The sequence below is a fragment of the Erpetoichthys calabaricus genome, chromosome 5 (assembly GCF_900747795.2).
Source record: "Erpetoichthys calabaricus chromosome 5, fErpCal1.3, whole genome shotgun sequence".
Classification (NCBI taxonomy): domain Eukaryota; kingdom Metazoa; phylum Chordata; class Cladistia; order Polypteriformes; family Polypteridae; genus Erpetoichthys; species Erpetoichthys calabaricus.
Genome location: NC_041398.2, coordinates 31,688,133 through 31,706,243, shown reverse-complemented (window position 1 = coordinate 31,706,243; position 18,111 = coordinate 31,688,133). Strand labels below are relative to the sequence as shown.

At 39.3% G+C, this 18,111-nt stretch overlaps 1 protein-coding gene across 1 annotated transcript in view; it reads left to right on the top strand.

Annotated features, from left to right (window-relative positions):
* Positions 1-6,508: 6,508 nt before the first annotated feature.
* The window catches only part of eif2ak3 (eukaryotic translation initiation factor 2-alpha kinase 3), an 85,327-nt gene continuing 73,724 nt past the window's right edge, over positions 6,509-18,111 (top strand). Inside the window, exon 1 of the mRNA XM_028792711.2 lies at positions 6,509-6,934. Within this exon, the coding sequence (XP_028648544.1) occupies positions 6,693-6,934 (242 nt within the window). The 5' untranslated portion in view covers positions 6,509-6,692. The remainder of the gene's footprint in view (positions 6,935-18,111) is intronic.

Here is an 18,111-nt window from a genome sequence, read left to right as displayed (position 1 = left end):
TGTCTCTCGACTGGCCTGGGAACGCCTTGGGATTCTCCCGGAAGAGCTAGAAGAAGTGGCCGGGGAGAGGGAAGTCTGGGCATCTCTGCTGAAGCTGCTGCCCCCGCGACCCGACCTCGGATAAGCGGGAGACAATGGATGGATGGATGGATGGATGGATGCTTCATGTAAAATGAGTTTGTGAATGGTCAGAAGCAGAAACAGTGGTCAGCTTTTACCAATACAGATGCAGAATATTCAAACAAAACCACGGTCACAATTTCTATTTCAAATGACTACAGCTGGCTTAGAATGCTATTGCCTGTTGTCATTATTGCCTAAGGAAGACAGTGAATCTGAACATACGCTGGCGTTCCTGTGAATCTCCCCACCTGCAGTGTGTGTCTGGCTGTGCCTGCTTCCATTGCCCTATCAGTCATGCTGCCTAGGTAAGCTGGTAATAAAAACTGATGTGTAATTTCTCCCAGATCGTCATTAATAAATGTAACAATCTTCAATGTCACGAATATCTGGCTACTTTTGGACTCCCTGGTTAGACACGGTCCAATAACCAAGCTGTTACATGTATGTCTGTGCTCCATTTCTGGACTACTCTATCTCTGACATTTAAACCAAAGTCAGTATCAAATGACTGCTGAATATGTACAAACTATTCATTAATATATTGGGTCATTTATGCTTTATTGAAAATGTTGTATACATATTAAGTGCTTGTTTGCATTATTGAGCTCAAGTGCAGGAAAAGTAGTTCTGTTGTCTTTGCAACAAAGAGAAATAATGCAACTAGACTAAACTTTGTTTTTTTATTTGTAACTGTAATCCATTTCATAATAGACTTAAATAACAGTGTACCTGTTCTGTTGATTGTATATAGTGTGGCCAGTATATGGCCATTCTTACAGTGGATTCAGAAATTATTCAGATCCCTTCACTGTTTTCATATTTTTCTATGTTGCGGCCTTGTACCAAAATCATTTAAATTATTTTTTCCAATATCAAACAACACACAATACCCCAGAATGACAAAAGTGAAAACAGGACATTAGAAATGTTTGCATATTAATTAAAAATATACAGTACATATATCACAGTATCACATTGATCCAAGTATTTTGACCATTTGCTACGACACTTGCCCTATTCTATTTATCATCACTGCAGATTTCTGTGCCTTGTTTGGAGTCCACATGTGGTCAATTCAATTGACTGGATCAATTGATTGGACATGATTAGGAAAGGTGCACTTACTTGTCTTTAGAGGGTCCCACATTTGACAATGCGTATCAGAGCAAAAACTAAGCCATGAGTTCAAAGGAATTGCCTGTAAAGCTTAGAGACAGGATTATCTTGTGGCACAGATCTGGGGAGGACTACACAAAATTCTTTCAAAACTGAAGGTTCCTAAGAGAACAGTTTTCTTCACAATTCTTAAATGACAAAATCTGGAACAACTCTTGATGGAAGTAGCCACACAGTTGCTCTAAAGCCCTCCACAGCCTCTACAATCGTATAGGCCACATCATTAGTGTGCTGCAAACAACATATTACATACTTCAAACCAACAGTGTAACGGGAAAAAAAACTGTAAAAAAACAGCACAAACCAAAAACTAAAAATACAAACCATTTAGCAGTTCTACCGACAGTGTCACTGAAACACAAGCTATAATTTAAAAATAAAAACTGAATTTAAACTTTTCCTTCATAACTAAAGGTGCTAATCCTTTTGGAGGGGTGGATATTTCATTTTTAACAATTTTATGCATAGTCTATGCACGGCTAAAGTAAGCTATTTAGCTAGCAAGTGTACTGACATAAATACGAGCTTAGTAGTCTGACTGGTCTAAACCTGTGTCTGTTCCTAATAGCAATACCATAAGAATGTTTTGTTTCAATGTGCCTCCAAATGTATTAATTGAATACTGTAACACTAGAATTTCTTGGAAAACATGTCATACTGCCTTTCCTCTTACCTTTATGTGTTTCCTCTGTCAAATTTCTTTAAAGTCATGATTTTAATTTTTCTGCCAGCTCCTTCAATCTAAATTTATTTTCTGTGTTAAGGACATTGCTACAAATATACTTGAAGGAGTAGATCACAAATATTGACTCTTAATAAAGATTAAGAATATTACCATTATAATGGTTTGTACTGGATTTGAATGGAAAAAAAAACTACAAGCAGCACCATTTTGTGAAAATGAATTGTGGGCCAAAACAAAGTTCCCAAAGGACCGCCATTTTGACAGCCCTGACTTAGGAGGTATTCGAAATTCACTTCTCATTATTATGTAATAATGCAATGCTTCAAAGGTGGTGTCACACACAGACACACACACACACACACACACACACACACACACACACACACACACGTGTTTAGGAGACAACTAAAGGGCTTGAGTACATGTAATTCCACGCCGGACCAGGGGGTGGCGAAGAGCACTAATTCTCCCTCTCGATCTCTTACAGACCATTCTAGGGAAATCCCGCCCGGCTCAGGGGCAGCCAACGACGTCACTTCCGGTTCCGGACCTGATGCCATCACTTCGTCCACTGGCCTTTAAAGCCGCCATCTTGCTTCCAGTTAATCAGTTCTGTTTTGGACTCAGTTGTGTGAACATGTCTGTTCTTTGGACAAGTTTTGCAGCCGGGAAAAATTATACGGGTGGCTGCCCCAAACCTTCTCAACGTCTTATGGTCGTTTTTGTGACAGTGGTAAAAGATTTTTTCTGAAATGGTTTTATGCTGTTTTAGGTACCAGTAAGATGAACTTCTCGTGGGAGAGCAAAACCGAAATCAAAAACTGCACTGAATTTTAAGTCAAAATTTTGACTGAATTCTGCTGCTCATAGTCCTAGCTGGAGAAACTGCTGTGGACTGAACTTACCTTTCTGTGCTCAATCAAAGCAGACGTTTTTTAAATAAAAAAGAAATCACATTTGTTTGCTTTCAACAAATTTATTTCAAAGTTGAAACAGACTTTGAAAATGAATCGCATAAAAGAACCTTACTCTGAACCACCATGAAACTCCTACTTATTCACAAATGAAAAGAAGCCCACTGGAATATGGGTATGCACTTTGAGCAACATGATGAATGGCTTTTACTGTTTAATTGTAAGGAAGAAGTGAACAGGAGTGAGCAAAAGGCAAGCCTCCACAGAGAATGCTAAGCTACCCTAAAAGTCTCCATTATTCATGTCACATATAAACATATATTCGAAAAATAAAAACAAAGACTTCCTCTTTTATATTCAGAATTCACAACCCTTTCAGAATACATAAACCTTTATACCTATGCAGAAATGGATGTACGAATGACAAGCTGCGAAGAGCATTTTTTTTACCTGTGACTGAACCAGCCACATTTTTTAACAACAAATACATCTTGTTTTTAAGAGCTCCTAAGACATAGCTGCTGCTGAAAAGAATGTTACATTGTTTTATGACTTTTCCAAAAAAAAAAAATGAAAAATGAGAATTGAAAGGCAGATGTGTTTATTTACTGGTCTAATGTGCATGGGTGTCTTCCTAATGTAAAGATAGACACAGCTATGCCTCTGTGAAAGCATCAACTTGTCGGCTTGAAAAATCTTAGTTCATGTCCCATCAGCTGCATCCACATGAAAAAAATGTATCCCATGCTGCACATGTTTCTGTCTAAGACTTTGGCATGGTTATGAAAAATATGCCTTTGTTAAGAAATACTATGTGTGAAAACCTGTCTGAATTAATATCATAAAGCAAGCACACTACATTTTTAACTCACTTCTGCTTACATTATAGATTATTAAAGTCTGTTTTTTTTCTGACATTATGACTTTCTGATTCCAGTTGAATGAGTATATATCAATGTATTTTCCATCTCTTTTCACCAGCATTTATTATAATGGTCTACAAGGAAACTACTTGCAGGTTTTTACAATTCATTTTCCCTTTTTCTTTCTTTATAAGAAATAAACTTCCCCATGACAGATCCTGCCGAGAAACTTTTCATGAAGCATATCAAAACATGTAAAATCCATCAGCTATACGAACCTCAAACTTAAAAATAAACAAAGAAAAAAAACGAACAAATAAATAAATAATCATAGAAAGTACATTTTCCAAGTGTTTAATGGTATTTTCACTTACCAGCAGTATGATATGGAATGGCAACAAAAAATGTTTCTTGCATATGCAGGGTTGATCAGGAAAGGTGATGGAGGGTCCCAAATAAGTAAGTTCATATACTGTTAGGGGCGGCACGGTGGCGCAGTGGTAGCGCTGCTGCCTCGCAGTTAGGAGACCCGGGTTCGCTTCCCGGGTCCTCCCTGCGTGGAGTTTGCTTGTTCTCCCCGTGTCTGCGTGGGTTTCCTCCGGGCGCTCCGGTTTCCTCCCACAGTCCAAAGACATGCAGGTTAGGTGGATTGGCGATTCTACATTGGCCCTAGTGTGTGCTCGGTGTGTTTGTGTGTGTCCTGCGGTGGGTTGGCACCCTGCCCAGGATTGTTTCCTGCCTTGTGCCCTGTGTTGGCTGGGATTGGCTCCAGCAGACCCCCGTGACCCTGTGTTCGGATTCAGCGGGTTAGAAAATGGATGGATGGATGGATATACTGTTAGAAATTAAAAATAAAATGGAACATACATAAGGAATATGACAAATGAAAGGAGATCAGTCAGTCAGGCTTGTTTGTTTTGCTAATAGCTAAGTCATCCCATAACCTGTAGATAAGGTTTACTTTACTTCTTAAAGGTTATCAAGATTTCTACTTCAATTCCATGCCATCATAGTTTGTTACGGAAACCTACAACTTGTAAAGAAGTGCTTTCTGTCTTCAGTCCTGAATGCATTTTCCCTTAATTTCCCCTTAAGCTGAATTCTGATAAAATTTATTGTACTTTTATCAATGCCTTTGAGGATTTTGCAGACCTGGATTAAAACCCAACACAGTCTCCTCAGCTCAAGGCTAAAGTATCCCCTTATATTCCGAGATGCACTTGGTTGATCTTTTCTGCATAGTTCAAGGTGCTGACAAGTCTTTTTTTGCAGGATGGTGTCCACGACTGCACACAGGACTCCAGATGTGATCGCACGAGTGCATTTGATAGCCTGAGCATAATGTACCTTTATTGATATTCTATAATTTTTACGCTATAACCAAACATTTAATTTACCTTTTTAATAGCTTTTACGGAATGCTCAGATGATAAAAATGTTGTGTCAACATAAAACCCCCTTCTCAGAGTTTGCTTCCTTTAGAACTGTGTCTATCATCTTGTATTAACAATTGACTCTCCTATTGCCCATGTGTAGCACTTTTCTGTGTTAAACTAAATTTTTCCAAGTGTCAAACCATGGGGCCACCTCACAGACAGCTGTGGAACTCAACAAGTGAAGAATAAATGTTGCTTTTGCAAGCTTTGTGAGAAGGTGGGATATAACCATTCCCTTGAATCAGTTCTGTTTACTCTTAATTTGAAGTCCCTCTGTTATGTTAAAGAATTTGCCACAAGCAGAGCACTATGAATAAACTATTAAAAGAAAACATTCACTTCTAGCAGTGAACACATTAGACATACATTACCAACAATTACTACCACATATGGTAGCACATCTTTCACCTGAAAAAACACTATAGTATCACCAAGTGGCAATAAGTAGTCTGTATCACTTATATAACTTTGAGAAAAGATTTTGCAGCTCCTTCAAACCAAGAATATTCATTTTAAGAATATTTTAAACCATCCAGGAATGTCTAATTGACTTTAAATTGGGAGCAGTGCTACGGTAGGTGCTAAAAAATATAAAGAAAATAAAAGAAACGAAGAAACTCTTATCTCTGGCTACTATTCTATCAAAACCTAACCGTCATTTGCTCAAAAGTATTAAAACTAGTAAAGCGAGGACCTGAAGGTTGTTTCAGACTAAAAAGAACAAGCACTAAGCCCGATGCTTTCTGTCTCATAACAGCTTCCGTACTCCCCACGCACTCCGCGCTTAAACATCCAGCAGCCACGTTTCACTATTTCCATCATTAAATGATCCGACCAATCGTCTGTTCAAGCCCCGGAGGTAAAGCAACAAATCCCTACATTGGAAACTCACCCATAGACACGAAGAAGATTGACAGGAACTTGCAACCAATTCTCCGGTGGCGCCACTTTTCCTTATATCCAAAATGCACCAATCATCTGTCTCTCCGCATTAATCTCGTCTTCCAATTTGCCAGCGCCTCTTTTTCCACGACGTACGCATTCTCATGACCGCCCCTAGCGTCAACCTGATGAGTCGAAACATTTTGAATGACATTCATTTAGACCACTCAGATTCAAAGTTTGACAGGCTGAACTTCCTGTTATTCGGCATTATGAATGGCACTTTTTCTAGCCAATAAAAAATAGTAAAGTCGCTCACTAGCTTAAAGCGACAGCAGTTTATCCTATGGAAGTGTTCACCAATGAATCAGTACCTAAAGGGGGTTGTCGCTTGGCAAATGTGTGATTGGAAACGGGGCGGGCATAGTGTTGCTAAGGCTGGGTTTAACGTGAAGTATAAAGGGAATATCATGGGCGCTGTGGTCGCTGTTTATGTTTACGTATAGGACTGTCATTGGAGTTGTGGGCAGTGAACTGCCCCTAAACTTTCTCACTGTCCTTCTTCGGTGGCGACTCTTATATATGACCGTTTTATCAATGTGCCACCCGCCCAATGGAAAAGGGTCTGCAGTGTGGAAAGGCGAGCGTCCCTTTACTACTGTTGCTGCTCTTGCTACGAGCTGTGAACGGCACTTGCAGCGAGCTGGCTGCTACTTCCTCTGTAGGGCCTGTGGCTAGGGAGACTGGGCTTGGTAGCGTTGCAGCGGAGGTAACAGTGGAGGATGACGAATATGCAGGCTGGGGTGATGGAGACGAGCAGGTCGGCCAGACTAGCGGAGAGACCAGTGGAAAAAGGTAAGACGCGCAACAGAAAGCAAAGGGAGACATTGGAAAAAAAAGTTATTTGTTAGCGCGAGAGCGAAGTAAGCGAGGATTTATCTCAAGAAGGGGAAGCGGGGCGAGAGAAAAGTAGTTGTAATGTTGGTAAATGGTAACCAGAGAAAGTATTCCTGGGGGATCAAGGCAAAGAGTTCTCCGACTAGGGTAGCGCAAGCAATCACTTCACCATTTTCGGAACAGAGGAACGTATCTGCGGTGGTACTGGTACTAGTACGTTTTCACCCGCTCAGGTAATATAGACCACTAAACCATGCCACAGCTGCAGTTTTTGGTTTGATCTCCTGCAGACTTATGGACGCCGCCCAGCCTTTCTCCGATCCTACGTGCTATTCCGGGTTTGTTCACTTTGTACGATGGTGTGAGATATCGATGTGCGTAACCGAGTTAATTCCGATCTGACGTTCAATTCGAGAAGTATCCAGCTACAGCCAGCATAGTTTTTTTGCCTCTAACAGATCTCGTCTGCAGCTGGAGTCTATTGGGCCGTTTTGTGTTTCCTCTACATTATGCAGACTTGTAATGGTGTGTCCTGCCTCTGTGCATTACAGAATTCATTCAGCATCAGTGGAGTGCCCTATATTTCACACTTGGGCCAAAATGCGGTTTTAGAACTGGTTGACATTCATCGAGCCTCCAGTACATCCGTTTTACCGATATCACTCGCCAAAAGATAAAGTATAACATTAGCGATATCCGCCACCAACCACAGAAAAAATACTTCGTTAGCGGTACTTCTCAGTTTGTCACTTGCACACTTTTCCCATCTCAAATATGCTGTAGTACTGAAAAAGCCTATTCTTGTGGGACTGGTTCACCCTTTCCAGTTTGTTAGGAACAGAAAAGTATTACATCTGCCAAAAATCTTTTTGTTTTTCTGCATGTTGTGTATGTATTATTGAGATTAGGGTGCCTTTCATTGTTTGTGTCACCGAAAACACGTTATAGAAAATGTGCCCTGAAGTCAAATTGAAATAGAGATAAGATGCTTGTTGTATTTGTTTTGTCGTTCCTTTTACATTTTTTAATGTATTTTAAGACACCAAAGCACGGTCACACCCAGCAGAATAAAGATACACTCGTTAGCAATACGACAGTGCATCAATTGTATTCCAAAAAAGCAAGAAAAGCCATTCATCAAAATTAAAACCGCCACAGCTTCGTTCAACTACCAATAACAGAGCTGTATAACAAAAGAAGCCTAATGTGATTACTCATATGTATTAAATAATTACCTTTTATATAGAGCTTTTCAAATCTCCTTGATGCATTATACATACACAACGGGGAACCACTTAAACCACCACCAATGTTCAGCATTACCCTGGATATTACGATCACTAACGTTGTTGTGTTAGTACAGTCACCATACTTTAGCAATTAGGAGGTGAAGGGATGAGGCATAGTTAGCCAGTAAGGGACAGGGGATGATTAGGTGGCCAGAATTTTCAGGCCATGGTGGGCAATTTAGCTGAGATATTGTGGAAACACCCTATTCATTTTGGAAGATGCCTTCATGACCACAGAGAGTCAGGGCTTCATATTTATGGTACATCTGAATGACAGTGCCAGTGTTTACAGCACAATGTCCATGTTCACTGCATTGGGGTATTAGAATTCACACACAGAGCACAAGGTAAAGCACCCTCTGATGGGCTCACAACATATCTTCCAGCAGCAACCCAAGCTTTTATCTTAGCTCCAGCTGGTTTACCTGTTCTAAAGTGCAGGTGGTAGTGCTGTTGACCCCTAGCAAAGAGTCAGCAAGCTGTCGTTTGAAAGTATTCATGCATTCTGGTCAAATTTAAAAAAAAAAAAAAAAAAAAAAAAAAGCACTAAATATTTCTCAGAGAATTTTTGGATAATGTTTCCTCCAGTTAAAACTAGTATTTGTGTGAGCAGCATAGTAATGGATACCACCGTAGATTTTCCAATGGACAGTATTATCACATCTAGTGTTACCCCAGATATTATTGTGAATAGGTATGGGGTGATTTTAAATCTTAGGCGATCTGAACAATATTTTAAAATAGTAGTCCAAAACAGTCTGATTGTAGAGCATTTCCAAAATATGTGACTTAATGAGAGAGGGCAATTTTTAGTAATATTTATAATTCAGATCTTTTTTTTTTTTTTTCTTTTTTTCTTTGTATACATTTTGGACCGTGTAAACAAGCAGGTTGTTAGGGCTTCAAATCCCTCCACTGACAATGTGTGACCATGAGCCATTCACTTTACCTGCCTGTGCTCCAACTGGAAAAACTAAAGAAATGTAAACAAGTATACCTTGACATATTATAAATTGCCTTGGATTTATCAGCCAAACAATTAATACAAGTTTTATACAGTCAGATCCATAAGTATTTGTACAGTAGCACAATTTTCATAATTTTTTCTCTGTACACCACCACAATGGATTTGAAGCAAAGCAATCAGATGTGATTAAAGTGTAGACTTTCAATAATAATAATAATAAGCTTTAATTCAAGGGATTTAACAAAAATATTGTATGAGTTGTTTAGAAAAGACAAGACATTTTTATACAGTGGCTCACTATTTTCAATTGCCCAAAAGTATTTGGACAAACTAACATAATCATAAATGTAACAATCATTTTCAATATTCGGTTGAAAATCATTTCTAGTCAATGACTGCCTGAAGTCTGAACACAAGGCCACCTCCAAGTGCTTGCTTTTCACCCCACTGATGCTTTGCCAGGCCTTTACTGCAGCTGTCTTCAGTTGCTGCCTGCTTGTTGGACTTTATCAGTTTTGTCTTCATCAAGTGAAATGCATATCCAGTTGGGTTGAGGTCAATGATTGACTTGGTCATTGAAGAATATTCCACTTCTATGCCATGAAAAGCCCTTGTTTTGCTTTTGCAGTATGTTTTTGCTCATTGTCTGTCTGTGCTGTGAAGTGCCATCCTATCAGTTTTGCAGCATTTGTCTGTAACTGGACAGACCGTATACCCCTGTACACTTCACAGTTCATCCTGCTACTTGTGCCAGCAGTCATAATCAATAAACACCAGTGACTGACTTCCATTCACTGCCATGAGGAGTTGGTTTGCCTACATGTTGTGAAGGAGTTTATGTTCACCAATGACGGGTTTTTGCGATCATCCAGCACTGTTGTCTTCTGTGGTTTTCCAGACATTTTGGTGTTGCTGAGTTAACCAGTGTGTTCATTCTTTTAAAGAATATACCAAATGGTTTCTCTGCAGAAAAATGGCTGTTATTCCTAAATGGCTCATACGGTATTTTTGTTAAACCCCTTAAATTAAGGCTGAAAGCCTACACTTCAATTACATAATGATTGCTTAATTTCAATTCCAATGTGGTGGCATACAAAGTCAAAATTATGAAAATAGTGTCATTGTCCAAATACGTATGGACCTAACTGTAGATGACCCCAATCTTAACATAATTTATAATATTGTTTGCACAGTTTGAAATACAATGTGTTTTCTGAAAAGATGAGATCTTTTAGGGGTGAATGTCAGAGTTTGATAAAACCTCTTTATCTCACTATGCCCTGTCTGTACACATGACAGTAATAACAGTATTAGCCTATGTTTTAGCCAGTATTGCTTCTACTAGAGGTGTAACGATACGCAACAAGACGCTTGGTTTGGGTCACATTCTTGACATGGTGGAGAGGACGCTGGCATTGAATGTTTGCCGCTTCTCCCTCTGAGTTTAATATTACTAATTTATTATTTTACTTTTAGTTTTTAGTTAGAAAGTTTTGTACTTTTTTGCTCTTCTACCATCACCAGTATCACTTTCGCTGGCCAAAACATCCCCCTTTCCACATCTGTCACCAATTTGGGTGTTAAAATGGACCCGCAGCTCACTTTTGACACCCACATCAAACACCTCTGTAAGTCCTCTTTCTACCACCTCACGAACATCGCTAAACTCCGCACAACTCTCACCCTGGCAGATGCAGAGAAGCTCGTTCATGCCTTTGTCTCCTCCAGGCTGGATTACTGTAATGCGCTCCTCATCGGGATTCCTGGCAAGAGTTTTCAGAGACTCCAGTATATTCAGAATAGCACTGCCAGGATTCTGATGAGGGTGCGAAAGCATGACCATATCACCCCAATCCTGAAAACCCTTCACTGGCTCCCTGTCCCACTCAGAATAGAGTACAAGGTCGTTCTCCTCACCCATCAGTGCATTTATGGACATGCCCCCCTTTACTTTCAGGAACTCTTTACCCCTCATACCTCCTCACGCACCCTCTGCTCTGTACACACTAACACTCTCCAAGTCCCTAGAACGAAGCTTCGCAGTATGGGTGATAGGGCTTTTTCATCTGTGGCGCCGAGACTGTGGAACGCCCTCCCTGACTACCTGAGAGCCCCACAGTCGACTGATGTTTTTAAACGGAATCTAAAAACTCATCTTTTTAGAAAGGTATTTTGTTAAAGTATAAATAGATTTTCTTGTTTTATTATTTTTATTTTTACTCTGTAGCACTTTGAGATTGCTAAAATATAAAGTGCAATATAAATAAAATTTATTATTATTATTATTATTAGGAACAGAGATTGGAGGAAAGTGAGAAAACCTTTTTCTTCCTCCCCCCCATTTCCCCTAGCCCCCCCCCCCATAATATTTTTGAGACAACGTAAATGAAAAGACACTGGTTGATAGGTTCATATGGTCAATTTTATAAAATGTATAGAGTACAGTGAAATTCTAACTCTTGAGACAACGTAAATGAAAAGACACTGGTTGATAGGTTCATATGGTCAATTTTATAAAATGTATAGAGTACAGTGAAATTCTAACTCTGCTGCTCAGCATGCAACACATTACCACACCTTGTGAGTATCACTGCCTTACTTCAAAACTTCCGTCTTCCATACCTCAAAAGGCAGTTTCATGAATCCAGTACCCAGGGTCGTTGCTCTTTGTAGAGTCTGTACATTATCTTTGTCGATGTGGCCTTTATTCTGGCTTTCCTCCTACATTCCCCAAAACATGGATTAGGGCAATATTTCCAAAAGTGAACTGTGTGTGTGCGCCCGCGCACATACATGCATAAAGGGAGCCTGCAAAAGACTTCAGTTCTTCCCAGAGCTGGTTCCTGCCTGTGTGCATGATGCCTCTGGGACAGGCTTTAATCCCCTATACACAACATATACAGTTAATAATACAGAAAACTGGATCATTGAACTGAACGTAACTGTAAGTGCAAAATCAGAAATTTGAGTTGGAATTCTATAAAGCACAAAGTTTTTATCAAGGCTTGCCTTGCAAGTCTGGATTCTTAAATTTGAATTAAAGACTGATTAATGTCTGATAGAAGTCTGCATTTTCTCCCAGTGTCTATGTAGGTTATTCTCTTGGTACAATAGTTGTCTTCTGCATTTCTAAAAACGTGAGCATTTAATTATTTTATTATTCCCAAGTGGTCCTGTTTATTGTGTAAGAGTTGTTTGAACATTCTCGATTGGTTCAAACCTTTCTTTGATATGCCTTGCAAACCTAATCTAGATTAAGCAAATTTGATAACGGATTGATAAAAAGACCTGCATGTGGTGGAGGTAATGCTTGTAGCAGAGACAATGTGATGCTGAGATACATAGTCCGAAAGATGATAAAATGCTAGGTGAATACTTGTGATGTTTATTGCACTTGGGAATTTTATAGGACAATTCTGCTTTATAATTTTGTTTTGCAGAGCACTTGCGGATGATGCTTGGTGTTTATTGTCCTTTATAAAACTAGGGGTTTCTGCCCCCTGCTCGCTTTGCTTGCCCACCCCCGGGTTTGGTTTACCGGATATACAATGGGAATTGTCACATATGCATTATTTTCACTTTTACTTTAAAGCTTTTGTGAAAACAATACTTGTCCTTTATTTCTGGCCCTGGGCGTAGTTAAATGTCTTTCTCGCAGGACGTATAACGCTACTCGCATTGTGAAGGGGGGGCGGCTAAATGCACGCTAAGGAGATGCAGTCGGGTCATGTTGTCTTGCTGCTGCTGGCGAGCTGCCTGTTATATTTATCGTGCTGTGCATCATTCATTTAAAAGCCTGTACAGCAGCTGTCCTTTTGCCACTTCGTGTCTCTGCTGCTCGTATTGTGAATGGGGGGTTTAACGCACACTAAGGAGTTGCAGTCGGATCATCTGCTGGCTTCCAACTGCTGCTGCTGGCAAGCTGCGTGTTCTGCTTGTCGTTGTTTTAAGAGCTGGAAGCACATGATGTCTGACTACCAAAAGCATTCCAACAGCTGCTTGGTTAGATGTCCGTGAACTTGTTTTAAATGTTGTCTCACTGCCTTGTCTCGCGTGATGTTAGTGTCTCTCGCAGGACGTCAAATTGCAGTCTCTTGGCACCAAGTCTCATGTTTGGCCACGGAGCGTCTCGCGGGGACCTTAATCTCTTTAATCTCGCGGGTCTTTTTAGTGTCTTTTGAGAAGATCATGTCTCGTCTCCCTTCCACCAAGAGTTTTTTTTTTTTTTTTTATATATATAATAGAGAGATATTGATTATTAATATCTATTTTTACAAATACTCATCAAACCAAAATAATTATTAAAGCTTATCTGTGTTCAGTATGGCAGACCATGTTTCCAGTTTCTGGTTCTTTGGCACTGATTTATGTGACCCCAGCCAGTCAGTACTTCTGTTGTGGTTACAAGGAAACGATTTTACTGTGCCTGTGCGTGTTCGCCCAGTGATGGACTGGTGCCTTGTCTAGGTGTCCCTGTCATGAGTCTGATGCTTGCTGGGATAGTTTCCACCATCCCCACAACTTTGCCCTAGCTAAGCTTGTTAGGAAAATGGATGGATGTCAGTATTATTCCAGTAGTTATCGGAGAAAATGGCTTATAGTTGTTTGAATTCCATCATATACAGTGGTGTGAAAAACTATTTGCCCCCTTCCTGATTTCTTATTCTTTTGCATGTTTGTCACACAGAATGTTTCTGATCATCAAACACATTTAACCATTAGTCAAATATAACACAAGTAAACACAAAATGCAGTTTTTAAATGATGGTTTTTATTATTTAGGGAGAAAAAAAATCCAAACCTACATGGCCCTGTGTGAAAAAGTAATTGCCCCCTTGTTAAAAAAAAAACTGTGGTGTATCACACCTGAGTTCAATTTCCGTAGCCACCCCCAGGCCTGATTACTGCCACACCTGTTTCAATCAAGAAATCACTTAAATAGGAGCTGCCTGACACAGAGAAGTAGACCAAAAGCACCTCAAAAGCTAGACATCATGCCAAGATCCAAAGAAATTCAGGAACAAATGAGAACAGAAGTAATTGAGATCTGTCAGTCTGGTAAAGGTTATAAAGCCATTTCTAAAGCTTTGGGACTCCAGCGAACCACAGTGAGAGCCATTATCCACAAATGGCAAAAACATGGAACAGTGGTGAACCTTCCCAGGAGTGGCCGGCCGACCAAAATTACCCCAAGAGCGCAGAGACGACTCATCCGAGAGGTCACAAAAGACCCCAGGACAACGTCTAAAGAACTGCAGGCCTCACTTGCCTCAATTAAGGTCAGTGTTCACAACTCCACCATAAGAAAGAGACTGGGCAAAAACGGCCTGCATGGCAGATGTCCAAGACGCAAACCACTGTTAAGCAAAAAGAACATTAGGGCTCGTCTCAATTTTGCTAAGAAACATGTCAATGATTGCCAAGACTTTTGGGAAAATACCTTGTGGACTGATGAGACAAAAGTTGAACTTTTTGGAAGGCAAATGTCCCGTTACATCTGGCGTAAAAGGAACACAGCATTTCAGAAAAAGAACATCATACCAACAGTAAAATATGGTGGTGGTAGTGTAATGGTCTGGGGTTGTTTTGCTGCTTCAGGACCTGGAAGGCTTGCTGTGATAGATGGAACCATGAATTCTACTGTCTACCAAAAAATCGTGAAGGAGAATGTCCGGCCATCTGTTCGTCAACTCAAGCTGAAGCGATCTTGGGTGCTGCAACAGGACAATGACCCAAAACACACCAGCAAATCCACCTCTGAATGGCTGAAGAAAAACAAAATGAAGACTTTGGAGTGGCCTAGTCAAAGTCCTGACCTGAATCCAATTGAGATGCTATGGCATGACCTTAAAAAGGCGGTTCATGCTAGAAAACCCTCAAATAAAGCTGAATTACAATAATTTTGCAAAGATGAGTGGGCCAAAATTCCTCCAGAGCGCTGTAAAAGACTCATTGCAAGTTATCGCAAACGCTTGATTGCAGTTATTGCTGCTAAGGGTGGCCCAACCAGTTATTAGGTTCAGGGGGCAATTACTTTTTCACACAGGGCCATGTAGGTTTGGATTTTTTTTCTCCCTAAATAATAAAAACCACCATTTACAAACTGCATTTTGTGTTTACTTGTGTTATATCTGACTAATGGTTAAATGTGTTTGATGATCAGAAACATTTTGTGTGACAAACATGCAAAAGAATAAGAAATCAGGAAGGGGGCAAATAGTTTTTCACACCACTGTATCTGTTACGTAGTACTTGATGACATCAACACGCAATTTAGCAATACTTGAGAAAAATAAGTGATGTTAAAGAAGGACAATATAATCTGTTAGTCATGGTATATACAGTACCTCCTTATAGGATTAGAAAATGATAGATAGATATACTTTATTAATCCCAAGGGGAAATTCACATGATGAAATGATTCTGCTTATTAAACATTCACAAATTAAGAAAGTAATTTACTGTACATTTCTTTTCCATATAGTGCCTTTAAATGAGTGAATTTGCGTCCTCATTATATACTGTAGGCACACTTCCTTTTAGTGTATGGTGTTTTATTGTATGTGTGTAATTGCCTTGTTGGCAGGAAGCTTCAAGATGTCTGCTAAAAGTGGCCCGTAAAGCTCACTTAACCGGTAAAGCAACGTATCCCAGTGTTGACTGAATACTATAATTTTTGCAACTCACTTTCACACCACTCTGAAGTGAACAACATGTTGACAGTGAACCACTGCCGGCAGTGAAACGCTAGCTAAATAGTGTTTTTGTATGTCCAACCCCCTTCTTTCTAATGTTTCGCAATAAAATTTGAAAGGGGATTTTTTTTTTTCACGTCGTATTTAATGACTAAAACTTTATTTTTCTCTGTCAATATTTGCTTAATGTTAAGTCAGAGTATCTTATTTATGAAGGGTGGCTGCTTTGGTTAGGCTTATTACAAACACCTTTATAATACGTCATCCCATCTTCACTGATGCTGAGCTCATTTTGTCAAGTAGTTAGTTATATTAATTACATTTGTGATGAAAAATAAGTGTGATTTACTTTATCAATTTTTTCATATGCATTGTTAATTTACTTTTTGTTTTCCTTCTGTTCTTTTTGTATGTGTATTATTTTATTAATTACTTGCATATTTAAAAAAACTCAAGGTTGCATCGCAAAGCATAAAATACATCAAATATTAAACACTATTAAATAACAGGAAAAGTCTTGACACAGTGAAAAAGCAAGCTTTTAAGGATGAGTTTTAAAATTCTTTTTGTGCAATAAAATGGAGTCTGAAGACCTAATATGCATAGAAAGTGAATTCTAAAGCTCGGGTCAGGATAGCTTAAAGCTTGTGCTTCAGTTGTGGAATGTTGATTAGTATTTTTCATTTTATACAGCATTTGTTAAAACGTCCTCACTTTGTATGTGTCTCTCCTGGAATCTCCTTTATAAAGCCTGCATACAAATAGAAAGCAGCTTGATGTGTGTATGCAATTTCCCACACAAACAATAGGATTTTTAAAAGAAAATGCGACTTGAAAACATACGTGCACTTACAGCAAGTCTGGCCCGTGCGTATGCAACATTTCAGTAAAATACAGGGAAATAAGGATACCCTTGATAAATAGAGAAATACAGCCAAACCATCTATAATGATTCATATCACTGGGCCTTTATTTTAATGTTTGTTAACGTGACAAACATCTTAAACCTCATAAGTGCTGAATATGGTATGCACACTATATTTCAGTTCCCTTTTAAGATGGCCAATGCTGCGTTTTTTCACCGAACAACTTTTTTGGGTTTTCATCAGTTTATGATGATTAGTTGTTGCCAGCAGATGAGGAATATCTCCGTCAACCTTCACTCCATCACGCTCGTTGTGCTGGAAACTATTAGCTGACTAAGGAGGCACTACATGCGGTTTTCATATGGTGTTGGTGTTTATACTTAAAATATGTTTTTGACAGGATGAAAAGGCAATTTTCAGCAGTGTTCGGTTGTTTCACTGCACTCAAATTGCAATAAGGGCAGCTAGCAAGAATTAAGCTGTTTTTGTTAACTATAAGGTGTTGCATTATATTAATACTCAAGTCGTACAGTTTGTGATGCTATGATGAAGCTGGCAAATATTACATATCCATGACTTTGATCAACCCATGATTAATTTATTTTGAGGCCAGCTAGATTAAGCAGACCTTGGTTTTTCTTTGATTATGTTCTGTACTATTTGTTGTATCAGCAATCTTGTCATTAAATGTGTCGAGTGATAGTTGCAACCTGTTTATACACTGGCACCATACACCTTTCCTGGACCACCAGAACACAGAGGAGAGGCACTATAAGGTTGCAGAGTGTAGAGGATTGCTGTTAAATGCAGCTGGCGGCATCTTAATACATCAAGAGAGAGACTTCTGTGTTAGCATAGACCAATGGACATTTACAAAGTGATTGTGATTTATAATTGATAAGTTGCATGGAAATGTGTATATGCCAGGTTTTTTTTGGAGGGTATACACATAATTTCATGATCGAATCCACACAGTTTTATAAATGTTGCCCCTGGCCAGGCATCAGGCCAAACAGGACTTAACCAGTGTTTCTAATTTCAAGAAATCGGCTTTCAGCATTTGTTAGGGGGATATTATCATATCCTTCTGTATGTTCTAGTCCTTTCCTGCATCTACCCAGAAGATTGTTCTCAGTATATCCTCAATATGGGAAAACCTCCACAGTACTTGGAGGTCCTTCTAGATTCTAGAGATTCTGGATGGATAAAACAGCTCTTTTAAAGCATAAGGAGATTTCCTTTAAGTGTTCAACTCAATGGTAGAGTTCAGAGTTCCTGTTTATGAAAGTAACTAGCCAACACTTTGAGTGAATGTAAC